Consider the following 18,838-nt stretch of genomic DNA (forward strand, 5'->3'; position numbering starts at 1 on the left):
CAAGAGGGAATGAAACAAACCAGAGACTCTTAAGGATAGAGAACAACCTGAGGATTGAGGGAGGGAGACAGCCAGGGTATGGACTAGATGGGTGACAGGTATTAAGGAGGGCACTAGTTATGATGAGCACTGGGTGTTGTATGTAAGTGATGAAGCACTTAATTCTACTCCTGAAACCAATATTGCACTTTATGTTAACTACTACAATTTATTTTTTTTCAACGTTTATTTATTTTTGGGACAAGAGAGACAGAGCATGAACGGGGGAGGGGCAGAGAGAGAGGGAGACACAGAATCGGAAACAGGCTCCAGGCTCTGAGCCATCAGCCCAGAGCCTGACGCGGGGCTCGAACTCACGGACAGTGAGATCGTGACCTGGCTGAAGTCGGACGCTTAACTGACTGCGCCACCCAGGCGCCCCAAACTAACTACAATTTAAATAAAAATCTGAGAAGAAAAAATAATAGGGGCGCCTGGGTCGCCCAGTTGGTTGTGATCCCAGGGTCATGGGATTGAGCCCCACGTCGGGCTCTGTGCTGAGTGTGGAGCCTGCTTGAGATATTCACTCATTCATTCTCTCTGTCTCTCTTCCTTTCCTCCCTCCCTCCCTCCCCTCCCCCACCTCTTTCTCCCTGCTCACGCTCTCTAATAAAAAAATTTAAAAATCTCAAATATTCACAGAAAAAAGAAAAGCAATGACTATAGCAAGCAACAAAGAATACCACATAATAATAAAAGGATCAATCCTATGCACCCAACACAGGAACAATTAATAGACACAAGGGGAGAAATTAACAGTAATACAATAATAATAGGGGACTTTGACACCCCACTTACATCAATGGCTAGATCACCCAGGCAGAAAATGAATGAGGAAACAGTACCTTGAACAATAAATTATTAGGAAAAAGCTTCATCAATGAGGTGAAGAACTTGTCCTTCAAAACCTATAAAACACTGATGAAAGAAATTGAAGATGACACAAGTGGAAAGATATACCATGTTCATGGATTAGAAGAATGAATGTTGTTAAATGTCCATACTACCTAAAGCAATCTACAGATTCAGTGCTATCCCTATCAAAATACTAATAGCATTTTCCACAGAACCGAAACAAATAATCCTAAAATTTGCATGGAATCACAAAAGACCTCAAATAGCCAAAGCAATCTTGAGAAAGAACAACAAAGCTGGAGGTATCATAATTCCAAATTTTAAGATATACTACAAAGCTGTAGTAATCAAAACAATATAGTACTGACATAAATACAGACACATAGTTCAGTGGAACAGGACAGAGAGCCCAGAAATAAATCCACACTTAAACAGTCGTTTTATCTATGACAAAAGAGGCAAGAATATAAAATGAGGAAAAGACAGTTGTTTCAAGAAATGGTATTGGGAAAACTGGACAGCTATATGCAAAAGAATGAAACTGGACCACTTTATTACATCATACAGAAAAATAAACAGAATGGATCAAAGACCTAAATGTGAGACCTAAAGCCATAAAAATCTAAAAGAAAACATAAGGAGTAATGTCATGGAATTTGGCTTCAGCACCATATATATGGATCTGTTTTCTCAGGCAGGGGAAACAAAAGGAAAAATAAACTCTTGGGACTACATCAAAATAAAAAGCTTTTGCATAGTGAAAGAAACCCATCAACAAAACAAGGTTTTCTCCCTAGTGAATGGGAGAAGATATTTGCAAATGATACCTCCAATAAGGGGTTAATATGTAAAGAACTCATACAGCTCAACACCAAAAAAATACAAATAATCCAATTAAAAATGAGCAGACCACCTGAGTAGACATTTTTCTAAAGAAGACATACAGATCACGGACAGACACATGAAAAGATACTCAACATCACTAATCATCAGGGAGATACAAATCAAAACCACAATGATACATCACCTCACACCTGTTACAATGTCCAGTACCCAAAAGACAAGAAATAACAAGCGTTGGTGAGGGTTTTGTGGTGAAAACAGAACATTGTGCACTGTTGGTGAGAACGTAAATTGGTGCAGCTACTGTGGAAAACAATATGGCAGTTCCTCAAGAAATTAAAAACAGAAATACCAAATGATCCAGTAATTCCACTACTGGGTATTTACCCACCAAAATGAAAACACTAATTCAAAAGATACATGCCCTTCTATGTTCATTACAGCATTACGTACAATAGCCAAGATATGGAAGCAACTGAAGTGTCCATCAGTGGATGAATAAAGAAGATGTGGCATACACACACACACACACACACACACACACACAGTATGTTACTTGGCCATAAAAAAGAATCAGATATTGCCATCTGCAAAAACCTGGATGGACCTAGAGGATATTATGCTAAGTGAAATAAGTCAGACAGAGAAAGACAAATACCACATGGTTTCACTTTTATTTGGAATCTAAAAAACAAAACAAACAGACTCTTAAGTACAGGGAACAAACTGGCCATTGCTAGAAGGGAGGCGAGTAGAGGGATGGACAAAATAAAGAGGACTGGAAGTACAAACTTCCAGTTGTAAGATAAGTAAGCCATAGAAATGAAAAGTGCAGCAAAGGGAATATCATCAATGATACTGTAATAATGTTGTGTGGTTATTACACTTATCATGATGAGCAATGAGAAATGCACAGAATTGTGGAATCAATATGTTGTACACTTGAAACTAATTGTATGTCAATTATGTTTCAATAAAACGATTAAGTCTTAAAAGAAAAGTATAATCGGGGCGCCTGGGTGACTCAGTCGGTTAAGTGGGCGACTTCGGCTCGGGTCATGATCTCATGGTTCGTGAGTTCAAGCCCCGTGTCAGGCTCTGTGCTGACAGCTCAGAGCCCGAAGCTTGCTTCGGATTCTGTGTGCCCCTCCTCTCTCTGCCCCTTCCCTGCTCGTGCTCTGTGTCTTTCTCTCTCTCTCAAAAATAAACATAAAAATTTAAAAAGAAAAAAAGTAAAGTATAATAAAGATCACAAAAAAAGAAATCTTTCCTATTCACAATAGCATCATAAACAATAAAATACTTAGGAATAAATTTAACCTAGGAGGTGAGAAGTTTTGTACAACAAAAACTATAAGACTTCTGAAAAAAAAATCTAAAAAGACACAAACAAATGGAAAGACAGCCCGTGTTCATGTATTGGAAGAATTAATATTGTTAAAAAGTCTATACAACTCAGAACAATCTGCAGATTCCACAGAATCCCCATCAAATACTAATGGCATTCTTCACAGAAACAGAAAAAAAAAACCCAAAAAAACAAACAAAAAAAAAAAACTGTAAAGTTTGTACAGAACCACAAAAGACTCCAAATAGCTAATGAACAAAACTAGAGGTATTGCACTTCCTGATTTCAACTATACTACCAAACTACAGTATTAAAAACAGTATGGTACTGGCGCAAAACAGATACACTGACAAACAGAATGGAGAGCCCCAAATTAACCTTTGCTTATACATTTAACACTATACATTTAAACTGACATTTGACAAGGTGGCTAATAGCACCAAATGTGGAAGAGACAGTCTCTTCAATAAATGTTGAGAAAACTGGATAAACAGATGCAGAACAATGAAACTGGACACCTATCTTACACCACTCACAAAAATTCACACAAAATAGATTACAGACTTGACCTTAAGAACTGATACTATAAAACTCCTCCTAGGGAAGAAGCTCCTTGAGACTGGTTTTGGCAATGATTTTTGGATATGACACCAAACAACAAAAGCAAAAATCAAGAGAAGGGATTACATCAAACTTAACGAATAACATGGGTGTCTGGGTGGCTGAGTCAGTTAAACGTCTAACTTTTGATATTGGCTCAGGTCACAATCTCACGGTTCATGAGTTTGAGCCCTGCATCAGGCTCTGCACTGACAGTGTGGAGCCTGCTTGGGATTCTGTCTCCCTTTCTCTCTGCCCCTCCTTTGCTTGCTCTCAATCTTTCTCCCAAAATAAGTAAAAAAAAACTTTTGAACAACAACAACAACAACAACATAACAATACAAAAGGCAACCATTTCCCAAAAAATGGAAGAAAATGTTTGCAAACCGTACATCAGGTGAAGGGTTAATATCCAAAATATACAGAGAATTCATACAACTCAATAGGAGAAAAACAACCTGATTTAAAACTGGGAAGAATAACTAAATGGACATTTTTCCAAAGAAGACATACAGATTGCCACCAGGCATACGAAAAGATGCTCAACATCACTAATCATCAGGGAAATGCAAAAGAAACAGCAGTGAGATGCCGCCTCACAGCTGTTGGAACAGCCATCGTCAAGAAGACAAGAGTTACAAGCGCTAGCAAGGATGTGGAAAGAAGGGAAGCCTTGTGCACCGCCGGTAGGAATGGAAAGCGGTCCAGGCACTACGGACACAGATGGAGATTCCCCAAAAAATTAAAATTAGAACTACCGTAGGATTCAGACTTCTATGTATTTACCTGAAGAAAATCAAACACTAACTTGAAAAGACATCTGCACCCCTATGTTCGCTGCAGCACTATTTACAACAGCCAAGATATGGACACAACTGAGGTGCCCTTCAGTGGAGGAATGGATTAAAAAATGTGGGGTATACAGACACACGCTGGAGTATTAGCCACGAGAAAGGAGGACATCCTGCCATTTGCCACATGGATGGACCTTGAACACATTATACCAAGTGAGGCAAGCCAAAGGCAAATACTGTATGATACCACTTATACGTGGAATTTTAAAAAGCCAAACTTGTAAAAATAGAGAATAAAATGGTGGCTATCAACGGATGGGGTTGGGGACACAAGACAGACGCTCTGAAGGGTACACGCTTAAAACGCTGTAGTAAATAAGTCCTATAGATCTAACACACTGTACACTGACTACAGACAATAATATTGTATTACAAACATCAGACACCCTAAGACACTAGAGTTTAATTATTCTAAGTACTATAAAGAAAGGATAATTATGTAATATGACAGAGATGCTAATTATTGCCATAATGGTAATCATATTCCAATGCATCAAATTATACACATGGTGTTACACGCTCCAAGTTTACATAATATTATACGTCAAATACATTTCAATAGAAAAAAAAATGAACAGAATTCTTGGAATTGTAAAAATGAAACAGCAGTAGAAAATGTAAAGTAATTTGACATTAAATTGATAATGTCTTTTTTGTGTGACAACTGTAATATCCACGTATTAAATATGGTCTTCTAGACACTTAACTAAAAAACATGGCTTGGAGACAACATAAATTAGAAAAAGTAATACTGAAAAACATGGTGAAATCGACATTCTTACCTAGGCAAACATACATTTTTCCCTGATTCAATTAGGATTTCTTTGGAGGTTGATTTTTTTTTTTTTACCACAATGCTAGTTTAATCTATTTTTTAATTAATAGTGAAAGTGTAATATTAAACCACAAAACCCACTTATTTGTCACTAATAGTGGTGAGCAATGTCATAGCTGTGTTTCTAGAATGCTCCAGAGCACTAAAGTTTAATCGTATTTCAGTAGATGTTACTGGATTTAACCTTTCCATTTCTTATTTTTATTTTTTTACATTGGCATACTGCTTAGCCTTTTTTTTTTTAATGTTTATTTATTTATTTTGAGAGAGAGGGAGAGAGAGAATCCCAAGCAGGCTCCATGCTGCGAAGCGCAGAGCCTGAGGCAGGGCTCCAACTCATGAACCCTGCAATCATGACCTGAGCTGAAACCAAGAGTGGACGCTTAACCGACTGAGTCACTCAGGTGCCCCCCTCCCCCCCCTTAGTCTTTTGAAAATACATCTTAACAGGATGTTTGTACTACGATAGGGGGATGAGGGATAGTAGAATTTGTTTAAAGTAGAAGTATGATGTTGAATCCACAACTACACATAATAAAGGGAAACGTATGGGCAATTGATGTCTTGCTCTCCTTAACCTTTATGAAGACTAACTGGTTAACTGGGTGCTCAGTAGCTGATATCCTGACCAGGTGTTATCGATATTGTACAGGTGAAGAAACAGATCGAGAGGATTAATGACTTGCTCAAGGACCCCAACAGCATAAATGGTGGAGATCATATTTAAACCCAAGCCTGAGCCTGGCATCAAAGCGCTTAACCAGTTTGTTAATGACTGTGTCTCATCTTTAAAGTTTAAATAAAAATTCCTTAGCCCTAGATACTTTTAGATGAAAATTTTGTTTGAAGTTCTATGCCCATTGTAGAGTCTGAACTCAGGACCCCAAGATCAAGAGTTGCATGCTCTACCAACTAAGCCAGGTACCCCTTAGTTGACAATTTTTGATGTTTTGCAAAACAGGAAAGTTTTGTACTTTCTTACTGATTTCTATGACTTTAAATACAGCCTTTGGGTACTTTGGGCCTCATATCTTCTCCTAATCTGACATTTTTTCCATTTTGGTTATGGTGATTTTATTTTTATTTGAATTCAAATTAGTTACCATATAGTGTAGTATTGGTTTCAGGAATATAATTTAGTGATTCATCACTTATGTACAACAACCAGTGCTCCTCATAAGGGCCCTCCTTAATGCCCATCATCCACTTAGCCCATCCATCCCCCACCTTCCTTCCAGCAACCCTCAGTTTTTTCTCTATAGTTAAGAGTCTCTTATGGTTTGCCTCCTTCTCTGTTTTCATCTTTTCCTTCCCTTACCCTATGTTCTTCTGTTTTGTTCCTTAAATTCCACATATGACTAAAAATCATACAATATTTGTTTTTCTCTGTTTGACTTATTTCACTTAGCATAATACATTCTAGTTCCATCCATGTTGTTGCATATGGCAAGATTTCATTCTTTTTGATCGCCAAGTAATATTCCACTGTGTGTGTGTGTGTGTGTGTGTGTGTGTGTGTGTGTGTGTGTGTATCTTCTACATACCATATCTTCTTTATCCATTCATCAGTTGATGGACATTTAGGCTCTTTCCATAATCTGGCTATTCTTGATAGTGCTACTGTAAACATTGGGATGCATGTGCCCCTTCAAATCAATTCAGCAAAGTCACAGTATATAAAATCAACACACAGAAATCTGTTGCATTTCTATGCATCAATAATGAAGCAGCAGAAAGAGAAATCAAGGAATCAGTCCCATTTACAACTGTAACAAAAACCTTAAGATACCCAGGACTAAACCTAACCAAAGAGGTAAAAAAAAAAATCAGTACACTGAAAACTATAGAATGCTTATGAAAGAAACTGAAGAGGACACAAAGACATGAAAAAGCATTCCATGTTCATGGACTGGAAGAATATTGTTAAAATGTGTATACTACCCAAAACAATCTACACATTCAGTGCAACCCATATCAAAATAACACCAGCATTTTTCAGAGCGCTAGAACAAACAATTCTAAAACCTGTATGGAACCAGAAAAGACCCCGATTAGCCAAAGTAATGTTGCAAAACAAAACCAAAGCTGGAGGCATTATAAATCTGAACTTCAAGCTGTATTACAAAGCTGTAGTCATCAAGACAGTGTGGTACTGTCACAAAAACAGACACGCAGATCAATGGAACAGAATAGAGAACACAGAAATGGACCCACAAATATGTGGCCAACTTATCTTCAACAAAAAAGAGAAGAATATCTAATGGAAAAAAGACAATCTCTTCAGCAAATGGTGCTAGGAAAACTGGACAGCGACATGCAATATGATGAAACTGGACAACTCTCTTACACCATACACAAAAATAAATTCAAAATAGATAAAAGACCTAACGTGAGACAGGAAACCATCAAAATCCTAGAGGAGAAAACAGGCAGCAACATCTTTAACCTCAGCCGCAGCAACTTCTAAACAGTCATGTCTCCAAAGTCAAGGGAAACAAAAGCAAAAATGAACTACTGGAACCTCATCAAGGTGTTTTTAAAAATAAAGTTAATTTTTGGGAATGCAAGCTGGTGCAGCCACTCTGGAAAACAGTACAGAGGTTCCTCAAAAAACTAAAAATAGAACTACCCTACGACCCAGCAATTGCACTACTAGGCATTTATCCAAGGGACACAGGTGTACTGTTTTGAACACACACACACACACACACACACACACACACACACACACACACACACACACACACCCATGTTTATAGCAGCACTATCAACAATAGCCAAAGTATGGAAAGAGCCCAAATGTCCATCGATGGATGAATGGATAAAGAAGATGTGGTGTATATACACGATGGAGTATTACTCGGCAATCAAAAAGAATGAAATCTTGCCATTTGCAACTACATGGATGGAACTAGAGGGTATCATGCTAAGCAAAGTTAGAGAAAGACAAATAGATGACTTCACTCATATGAGGACTTTAAGAGACAAAACAGATGAACATAAGGGAAGGGAAACAAAAATAATATAAAAACAGGGAGGATGACAAAACAAAAGAGACCCATAAATATGGAGAACAAACTGAGGGTTACTGGAGGGGTTGTGGGAGGGGGGATGGGCTAAATGGGTAAGGGCACTAAGGAATCTACTCCTGAAATCATTGTTGCACTATATGCTAACTAATTTGGATGTAAATTTAAAAAAATAAAAATAAAAAATAAAGTTAATTTTTAGAATTATTTTAGTTTTATCAAAATATTTTGAGCATAGAGAGTTCCATATACCTCAGGCCAGTTTCTCCTACTTTTAACATATCAATATATTTGTTACAATTAGTAAACCAATACTGATATACTGTTATTAACTAAAGTCCATATTTTATTTAGAATTCTTTAGTTTTTATCTAATGACTTTTGTCTTTCCCAGGATCCCATCTAGGAAAACGTATCACATTTAGTCATTGTGTTCCCTCAGGCTCTTAAGTATGATAGTTTTTCAGACGTTTGGTTACGGTTTCTCTGGCTTATAGTTTTCAATTTGAATGTAATCAAATATATGAATCTTTTCCTTTATGTTCTGTGCCTTAAGAAACCTTTCATATACACTTAATAATAATAAACTCCCATTTTCCTCTAAAATTTTAGACCTTTCCTTTTCATATTATGTATGATAAGGACAAAATTAAAAACATTGCTTCCCCATTTCCGTGTGGATAGAAAACCAATTGTCCCAGTACTATGTTTTTTGAAAAGGTACTCTTCCTTCTGTCCACCCCCTCCCTATCTATAAAGCCGTACCTCTGACTTACCAAGGTCCCATACGTATGAGAGTGGATTTTTGGATTCTCTGTTATATTGGTCTATTTATCTATTTGTTATGTCAGTAACACAGTTTTAATTCATCCAGCATGTATTTATTGGAGCGTCTCCTATGTGCCAGACACTGTTTTAGGCATAAGAAATGCAGTGGCAAACCAAAGTTTGTGTCCTGCATGGAATTTACATGTAAGTAAAGCCTGTTATATTTTAGAAAACTGTCTTCATTATTATTGGTCCTTGATCCTTCCATGAAAATTTAAGGTCAACTTGTCAAATTTCACCAAAACCCCTAATGGAATATTGATTGAAATTACACAATTTGGAGAGAATTACCCATTTTAAAATCTTTCCATCTGTGAATATGGTATATCACTCCATTTAGGTTGCCTTTGATGTTCCATAAAGTTTTGTAATTTTTAAGGGCCGCCTGAATGGCTCAGTCAGCGGGCATCCGACTCTTGACTTTGGCTCAGGTCACGATCTCATGGTTGGCGAGACTGAGCTCAGCACTGGGCTCTGTGCTGAGGGTGCAGAGCCTAGTTGGGATTCTCTCTCTCTCTCTCTCTCTCTCTCTCTCTCTCTCTCTCTCCCCCCCCCCCGCCCCGTTCTTCCCCGCTCACACTTGGTCTCTCTCAAAATAAATAAATAAACTTAAGAAAATTTTAAATAATGGTCATGCATATCTTATTAGATTTACTCCTAGAAACAAAATGATTTTTGTTGCTGTTGCATAAGGTGTATTTTTTTAATACTACATTTTGTAATTGACTTTGGCAGATCACAGAAATGCTGCTATCTTTTGTGTATTAATCTTGAATCTAGCTACCTTACTGAACTACTTATTACGTTGTTTTGCCTATGGATAAATAATCATATTACCTATGAATAAAGAGAGTTTATAACTCTCCAATTTAATAACCTTTTCCTTTCTTGTCTTATGGAGATAGCTAAACTCTAAAATAGTAATTGAAGCAGAAGTAGAGAAAGGAGATATCCTTATTTGTGCCTGATTTTAAAGAGTAGGTTTTAAAGTTTCACCATTAGGTATGATGTTTGTGGGGCATCTTGGTGCTCAGTTGGTAGAGCATCCGACTTCAGCTCAGGTCATGATCTCACAGTTTAGGAGTTTGAGCCCTGCGTCAGGCTCTCTGCTGTCAGCACAGAGCCCGCTTCAGATCCTCTGTCTCCCTCTCTCTGCTCCTCCCCCACTTGTGCTCTCTCTCTCAGTCTCTCAAAGGAAAAAAAAAGCAAAAAAAAAAGTATGATGTTTGCCATAGATTTTTAGTAGATACCTTATCAGGCTAAGGAAGTTACCTTCTCTTCCAATTTTCTAAGAGTCAACGTGAATAGTTACTTAATTTTATCAAGTGGTTTTTTTGAATCTATAAGAATTTCATATAGATCTTCCTCTTTAACTCGTTAATGAATTATTTTTAATAGATTTTATGTGGAGCTATCCCGTTTAGTCACGATATACTATATTTTCATACACAGTACTGCACTCAGTTCATTAATCCTTAATTTTTTTCCAGCTTTACTGACATAATTGACATTCACATTTTATTTTGGATTTTTGTGTTTACATTTACAAGTGAGAAGAACTTATAATTTACCTTTTTTATACTCTAACATTCAGGTTTTGCTGCCACAATTATAAAACAATTAGGGGATACAAAATATTGATTTAAAAGACTTCTAATTAATATAGTTCAACAGAGTGATATTTTGTTTTACTTTGTGTTGATGTGTCATATTTACCAGATCAGTTGTTTTTGTTTTTGTTTTTTTTTGAAGTACACTAGAGATGGGGTGGAGGGGTGGGGTGTGACTGTGTTTTGGACTGATCCATTCTGACTTTGGAAAGGTTTGAATTTTTCTTTTTTGTTTGAATTTTTCAATAGCTTTAAAATGTATTCCTTTTCCACCCAAATTCCACTATAAGTGCTTCTCAGATTTGGATGAAAACTCATAATAACTTTTATTTTCAGAAAGCTTGATATTTTTTAAGCTCTTTTAAAAGTTTGGGATATTAAGATATGTTCATATTTGTGACTAAGAGTGATCCAAGTGGGTCCCTAAACTGAGGGATTCCCTTTAAAAAAATTTTTTTTAATATTTATTTTTGAGAAAGAGAGACATCACAAGCAGGGAAGGGCTGAGAGTGAGGGAGGGAGACACAGAATCCAAAGCAAGCTCCAGGCTCTGAGCTGTCAGCACTGAACCCAACATGGGGCTCGAATTCAGGAACCGCAAAATCATGATCTGAGCCCAAGTTGCACGCTTAACTGAGCCACCCAGGTGCCCCCTAAACTGGGGGATTCCAATGGAGATGTTTGGTCAGGGATGATTATGAAATAATGACATTGACTACACCACCTTTCTAGGAAACTACGTGAATTCCGAGAGGGAAATAGTTGATGGAAAATGTAAAGACAAACATTTTTGATAGGAGGAATTACATTTAGGTTTCATATCCTGTAGTAAAACAGTATGTACACGTTTTAGACAATTCAAAATATCGAAAATTTAAAAAATATCAAAAATAAAGAAGATCCTGATGAAAAGAAATGAAAGATGGCACAAATAAATAGATATTTTGGGGGCACTTGGGTGGCTCAGTAGATTGAGTGCCTGATTCTTGATTTCAGCTTGGGTCATGGTCCCAGGGTCATGGATCGAGCCCATCAGGCTCCATGCTGAGCATGGAGTCTGCTTGGGTCAGTCTCTCTCTCTCTCTCAAAATAAAAAAAGAAAAGAAGGATATTTTGTGGTTATGAATCAGAAGAATTGTTAAACTATTAAATTCATATTATCAAAATGTGCATACTACTCAAAGCAATCTATAGATTCAAAGCAATCTCCATTGAAATTCCAATGGCATTTTTCACAGAGATAGAACAATTCCCAAATTCGTATGGAACTACAACAGAGCCTGAATCGCCAAAGCAATCTTGAGAAAGAATAAAGCTGGAGACTTCATGCTCCCTGATTTCAAACCATAAAACTACAGTTACCAAACAGACGTTGACATTAAAACAGGCACACAGATCGATGGTACAGAAATAAAGCCATTCATATATGCTCAATTAATTTATGACAAAAGAATATACACTCAGGAAAGGACAGTCTCCTTAATGGATGGTGTTGGGAAAACTGGACAGCCACATGCAAAAAAATGAAAATGGACCACTAGCTTAAACTTTACAGAAAAATTAATTCAAAATGGGTTAAAGACTTGCCTGCAACATAAAACTCCTAGAAGAAAACATAGGCAGTAAACTACCTGACACTGATCTTGGCAATGATTTTTTTTGCATCTGACTCCAAAAGCCAAGGCAAAAAAGCTAAAGTAAACAAGTGGGACTACATCAAACTAAAAACTTCTGCACAGCAAAGGAAATCATCAACAAACTGAAAAGGCAACCTACTGAATAGGAGAAAAATTTATAGTGATGCCTGGATGGCTCGGTCGGTTAAGCGTCCAACTTCAGCTCAAGTCATGATCTCGTGGTGAGTTCTAGCCCTGCGTTGGGCTCTGTGCTGACTGCTCAGAGCCTGGAGCCTGCTTCGGATTCTGTGTCTCCCCCTCTCTCTGCCCCTGCCCCGCTCGTACTCTGCTTCTCTCTTTCTCAAAAACAAATAAACATTGAACTCATACAACTCTGTAAAAAGAAAAATCCCATTAAAAATAGGCAAAAGATCTGAATAGACATTTTTCAAAGGCATGCGATGGCCAAAAAAGCACATGAAAAGATACTCAACAATACCAATCATCGGGGAAATGCAAATTAAAACCACAGTAAGATATCGCCTCACACCTGTTAGAATGGCTATCATCAAGAAGACAAGAATACTAAGTGGTCATAAGGATGTGAAGAAAAGGGAACATCTGTGCACAATCGGTGGGACTATAAATTGGTGCAAGCACCTTGGAAAACAGCATAGAGGTCCCCCCCCCCCCGGATTAAAAGTATTACTACCGTAGAATCCAGCAATTCCACTCTTGGGTACTTATCAGAAGACAACAAAAACACTAATTCCAAAAGATATATTCATCCCCGTGTTCATAGCAGCATTATTTACAATAGCCAAGACATGGAAACAACCAAAGTGAACGGATAAAGTAAATGTCACCCACAGAGGAATATTACTCACCTGTAAAAAAGTATAACATCTTGCCATCTGAGACAAATGGGTGGGCCTTGAGGGCATTATACTGTGTAAAATAAGTCAGAGAAAGACTACTGTATGATCTCACTTATATGTGGGATCCCACAACAAACAAAAATAAACAAACCAAACTCCTATATCCAGAGAACAGATTGATGGTTGCCAGAGGGAGGGATGGAATGGGTGAAAGGGGTCAAAAGTTACAAACCTTCAGTTGTAAGTCACTAGATGTAATGTACAACGTGGTGACTATCGTTATGAATATATTATTTCCTCCTTAAAAGTTGCTAAGAGTAGACCTTAAAAGTGGTACCTGTGTATGATGATGGATGTTAACTATTAACTAGACTTCCTGTTATCATCTTGCAACATATACAAATATCAATTATGGTATACACCTGAAATAAAAATGTTATGTCAATTATACCTCAAAAAAAAATTAAATATAGAATCCAATACCAATTTTATTAAGCTTCAAAAGATACACGATTGCAATTCAGCACCCACACAGGCAGCAGGTGCATCAAGATGTCTTTAACATTTTAAGGGCAAGTTTTAGACAATTTCCACCCTAACACAGGATAGGATGCCTGAGTTATAAAAAAAAAAAAAAGAAAAGAAAAGAAAAGAAAAGAAAAAAAGAGAAAGAAAAAGAAATTGAAGTGGAAAGTTTCCTTAAATTCTTAACAGATCTTCTGTACTTAAAATAATAGTTGCTTACCTCTTAGGCTGTGTCGGGATTAAATGAATCCTTGTAGAGTGTGGCTCAATCCCTGGGATATAGGCGCTCAAATGCTACTGCTCTCCGAACAAGCTTCTGTCTTCCTCTTAAATCGCTTATTTTATCCGAGACGCTGCGCTAAGCAAGCGAGCCCTCCGGGCTGAAATTTAGCTCCTGCGCTCCAAGTGGTCACAGCCAGCTGGGGGAGGCTGCCGACGTCATTAAATGCCTAAATACTGTTACATGGGATACAGTATGTGGGAGTGACGTCCATTTACCTAGATAACTTTTTCCTACAAATATTTTTACTGTTCATGAGCCCTGAGTTTCAGCTGAACCAAGAGAAGACGCCACTACAAGCGCGGAGCCACCAACTTTTTGAACTCGCTAACAAGCCAGTCACGCTTTGTGCGCAGGCGCCCTGGTGGTCATCGCAGGAGCTTCTCGCTCCGCCTCTTCCGCCAGGCGCGGGCGCCGATTGGTCCGCGTGACCAGTATAAGACACCGTGCGCAGGCGCGGGACTCCCTTTCCTCAGCTGCCGCTAAGGTGCTCGGTTCTTCCGAGGAAGCTAAGGCCGCGTTGGGGTGAGCCTCTCACTTCACCCGGCGACTAGCACCGCGTTCGGCAGCGTCCGCTCAGCACTCGCCCGCATCATGGCCTCCGTCTCGGAGCTCGCCTGCATCTACTCGGCCCTCATCCTGCACGACGACGAGGTGACGGTCACGGTGAGTGCGGGCCTGGGCCGGCGGCGGGGTGTGCTTGCGGGCAGCCTTTTCCCCTCTACGTGCCAGGCGTCCCTGCCAAGCCCTTCCGGCCGGAGCCGCGGCCGTCAGCACCCCGGCGGCGGGGCGGACGCTCGGTAGCGGGCGGGCCCGCGTGCCCGGCCGCCGGGGACCTTGGCCACGTGCTGGCCCCCGAGGGACTGGATTTCACTTGGGCTGCGCGCTCCGGCCTTGGGAAGCTTTCTTTAGCGAAGCTTTCTCGGCGTGGGGGCATCCTCACCCGCACCGAGGGCACTTTATCCCTGTTTGGTGGGATGGCCTTGAGTTCCTGCGGTCCTCTTAGTAGGCCTTGTTGGGCCAGCACATAAGCTTGCTCCACCCCGCGGCCTGACTCGTAACTTAAAATAGCTGCGTGACTTAGGCAGGTCCCGGCCTGTGAAATGGCAGCCAGGTGACTGGCACACGGGAGCAGGATGCATTTCTTTTGCTCGTGATAATCTTAAGAGTGTAAGACTTGTGTTAGACATGATGGGTTTATATAAGCATACATGAAATACGGATGGAATATTTAAAGTGGTTACGCACGGTTTTGTACGCACGTTTTGAGTGATTTACTTTCAATCGCAGTATTTTGGAGACATTTAGGAAAGTTACACTTCCTGATGGATTTTTCTGTTTTACCTTTTTTAGGAGGATAAGATCAACGCCCTCATTAAAGCAGCGGGTGTAAATGTTGAGCCTTTCTGGCCGGGCTTGTTTGCAAAGGTAAGGTGATGGCCTCAAAGGGACTTCGAGAAGCAGACTTGTGGAAGGTGAACTGATTACCTTCCACAGCTCACGTATTCATAGGACATGAAAAATGCTGGAAGATGCCGTGTTCCACTGGATCTTTTTGAAGTGACAACTTCTTCATAGTTCTACATCTAGTGTCTAATTAAAGTTTGTCTTGCCTTTTCTTTCTTGATCTCAGTCTGGTTTCTCTTTCCTTCTGTTCTGAAACCATGACCAAAAACTACACGAGATACCAGCCAGATGACTGCTTAAAAGGGTCACTCAGGAGATAATACCACCCACACTGGTTCAAGCAAATCCTTCTAGCATGATCTGGTTTCGTGGAAATTGGGCTTGGTGGCCTTTCATTGACCATTTACTGTTTGTTAGGATATTAAAAGACTGATGAAGACAGGATTCCTACCCCCAGGAACTTGGCACTGGCTACCTTCCGTTGTATATGTTACTTAACCTCTGGCAAGAGGCTATTAGCTTCTATCTCTTCAGGTTATGTCCTCCAAAGAGTTTTGAAGGAGTGAAAGCATTAGGCTTTTAAGAAAGGTACTCCTCTTTAATAAAAAGTCCCTGGACTAGCAGTCTGAAAAAATTGAAATCAGTGTTGAGAGGAGACCTGCAACTATGGAAAGAATCCTGGTTTGAGTGTTTAAGGAAGCTTGCGTTTTTTGCCAACAACTTAAGCCAGCATTTTGGGACCAGTTTTCTCATCTATTGAAGGGATTCAGTTATTCTATCTTGCTACTTAAGGTACTGCATTGCAATTGTAACGTTCAAAGCTTGAGTCATTTTTTTGTGACTAATTTTTAATATGCATGGCCCTATCTAAAGTAAGTCTTAGGGAATCTCAGTGGCAGACAAAATGTCACTGTCCGACTGCAGCAAAGGAGAAAGGAAGAGCAATATAGTGTTGGGAAATTATTGCTGTAAGTTGAAATGGGGTACCTTTTGTGGGGTAGGTACTATAAGAAAAGGACAGAACTGAGTGTCACCTGTATGTGTACTGTGTTACAGGCCCTGGCCAACGTCAACATCGGGAGCCTCATCTGCAATGTAGGAGCTGGTGGACCCGCTCCAGCAGCTGGTGCTGCACCAGCAGGCGGTCCTGCTCCTTCCACCACTGCTGCCCCAGGTAGAAAACTTTTTTTGGGGGGGGGGGGTATGGGAGGGAGGAGTGTGGAGATGAAGAGCTATCTTGCCTACAATACTTAAAAAAAAATGTTTTTTTTTAATGTTTATTTTTGAGAGAGAGAGAGAGAGAGACAGAACATGAGTGGGAGGGGAGGCGCAGAGGGAGGGAGACACAGAATCTGAAGCAGGCTCCAGGCTCTGAGCAGTCAGCACAGAGCCCAATGTGGGGCTCGAACTCACAGACCACGAGATCATGACCTGAGCTGAAGTCAGGCTCAACCACAACTGAGTCACCCAGGTGCCCCACCTATGATACTTTTTAGTTTGCTAAGAGTCGGTGATGTATAGAAATCCTAAACCCAGGGCAATAGTTGGGAGGAAGTCTAGGGTATTTTTGACCATGTAAGCTGAAGGGCCTGGGGCTCTTTGGAGTGTAAAATATTGAGGTGTGTGATCGACTGTTTTTGTTTTTTAGCTGAGGAGAAGAAAGTGGAAGCAAAGAAAGAAGAATCAGAGGAGTCTGATGATGACATGGGCTTTGGTCTTTTTGACTAAATCTCTTCTGTAATCTGTTCAATAAAAAGCTGAACTCTTCGTTCCTGTTGGTTCTGCCAGTTGTTTGGGGATGTGCTTTGTCAGGATGATCAGCCTTCTGGTATGACACCAGCTGGGTGTTTACCCCTGCTAGCATCTTGTGGTGGGAAATAGCACACAAGCTGGATGCTGTACCAAAAATGCACCTAGTATTGTTGCACCGAGAACTGTGTGGGGAGGTGGGAGAAGACAAGATCAGAGCAGATGCCTTGTCGGGGCCACATGTGTTAGTTCATGATTACAGGGTTTGTCCCCTTGATGGGAAGAAGAGTCACTGATGGTGTAATCAAGACCTCTTGAAAATCCCAAATATATTCCTGGCTACAAATATTTGTGCTGTGCTGAGCCAGAGTACTATTAAAACTTTGGGTTTAGTTCAGTAGTACTGAAGGAGTGGGAAGAATTCAGGTTTGAGTCTCCACGTATTTACACAAAGAGGCTAAAACCAAAATTCAAACCAGTGTGTTTGACTAACAGGTTTGGGGGACCGCCAAGGGTGGCTGAACACTGGTGTGGAGACTGGTTCACGTCAAGATACCGGGGGACCCGAAGACTTGGGTTTATGAAACCTGATTTTGTCTTCAGAGCATCTATTAAGTGCCAGGCACATGGAACATCGTGGCCCTTTTTTGTCTCCATTTAACACCTGATGAGATCAGGAGTTGACTAAAAGCTGGACTTAAATCCCTGACTGTCCTCACGCCATCGTATGAGACCACGTGTGTCAGTTTTACAACCACTTGGGTAAATGGCTGGTGTGCCTTGTAAAACACCACCTACAACCCACAACTCCGCTTCCAGGGATCACCTGAGAGAAAATACGCAATGGGAATCAGAGCAGTACTTGAAAGTGTTCAAAGCAGTACTTTAAAATGGCAACACTCCTTCAAAAGGTCCATCAACTAGAAAATAAATGATCCTAAGTTAGCTTTGAAAATGAACTATGGATATAGAGAAATCCTTAATGGTATGAGGTTGGGTTGAAAACAAATCCCAGCAAACTGCGTATAACACCCCACCCTTTTCCTAAAGGTCCAAAATAAAAGCTGGGACATCTACAAGAGATCAGGCAGGGACGCTCACTTTAGGACCGTCAGAACAGTAGCACATAGATGTCATTCAACTTTTGCGAGTTTTCATGTTATTAGAAATTAGTCATTTGCAGACCAGTGAGGAATAAGTCCTAAAACAAAAATGATGGTGGGGCTCCTGCCAGCTCAGGTGGAGCATGCAACTCTTGTTTTGGGGGTCATGAGTTCAAACCCCACCTTGGGCATAGAGCTTAAATGAAAACTGATCGACATCTACGTTCGGTGCCTAGTTCTCCCCCCCAGCCTCATCTGTCAGCCAACAGCCAAGGCTGCACTGATCTCAGGCACGTCATCACGTCATGGCATTCTGCACGACGATCCCAAGGGAAAGCCCCAAGTCACAGATGGGTCAAGTGGAAGCCGGAGGTTAGCGGGAGGTAAAGACGAGTAAGTGGGTGGAAGGATTCAAACCAGGCCCCGACTGCAAAGCCTA

General features: G+C 40.0%; 2 protein-coding genes across 12 annotated transcripts in view; one reads left to right on the forward strand and one right to left on the reverse strand.

Moving 5' to 3' along the window:
- LOC121041914 (uncharacterized) overlaps window positions 1–14,580 on the reverse strand; it is a 67,645-nt gene extending 53,065 nt beyond the window's left edge. For 8 of the 11 annotated variants that reach the window (XR_005795910.1, XR_005795908.1, XR_005795911.1 and 5 more), the window contains exons 1-2: window positions 14,081–14,580; window positions 13,345–13,405 (exon numbers count right to left, since the gene is read on the reverse strand). The gene's annotated coding sequence lies outside the window, so the exon portion shown is untranslated. Of the gene's footprint in view, window positions 1–11,795; window positions 11,816–13,344; window positions 13,406–14,080 lie in introns of those variants that run through there. The other 3 variants (XR_005795913.1, XR_005795907.1, XR_005795909.1) reach the window with 2 other exon arrangements.
- Window positions 14,581–14,601: 21 nt separating this feature from the next.
- On the forward strand, window positions 14,602–17,314 carry RPLP1 (ribosomal protein lateral stalk subunit P1). The gene is made up of 4 exons (XM_040493115.1): window positions 14,602–14,806; window positions 15,494–15,568; window positions 16,604–16,721; window positions 17,196–17,314. The coding sequence occupies exons 1-4, from the start codon at window positions 14,735–14,737 to the stop codon at window positions 17,273–17,275; spliced, it is 345 nt and encodes a 114-aa protein (XP_040349049.1). The 5' UTR covers window positions 14,602–14,734; the 3' UTR covers window positions 17,276–17,314.
- Window positions 17,315–18,838: the final 1,524 nt, after the last annotated feature.

The sequence above is a fragment of the Herpailurus yagouaroundi genome, unplaced genomic scaffold (assembly GCF_014898765.1).
Source record: "Herpailurus yagouaroundi ecotype Mexico unplaced genomic scaffold, PumYag 184, whole genome shotgun sequence".
NCBI classification, from domain to species: domain Eukaryota; kingdom Metazoa; phylum Chordata; class Mammalia; order Carnivora; family Felidae; genus Herpailurus; species Herpailurus yagouaroundi.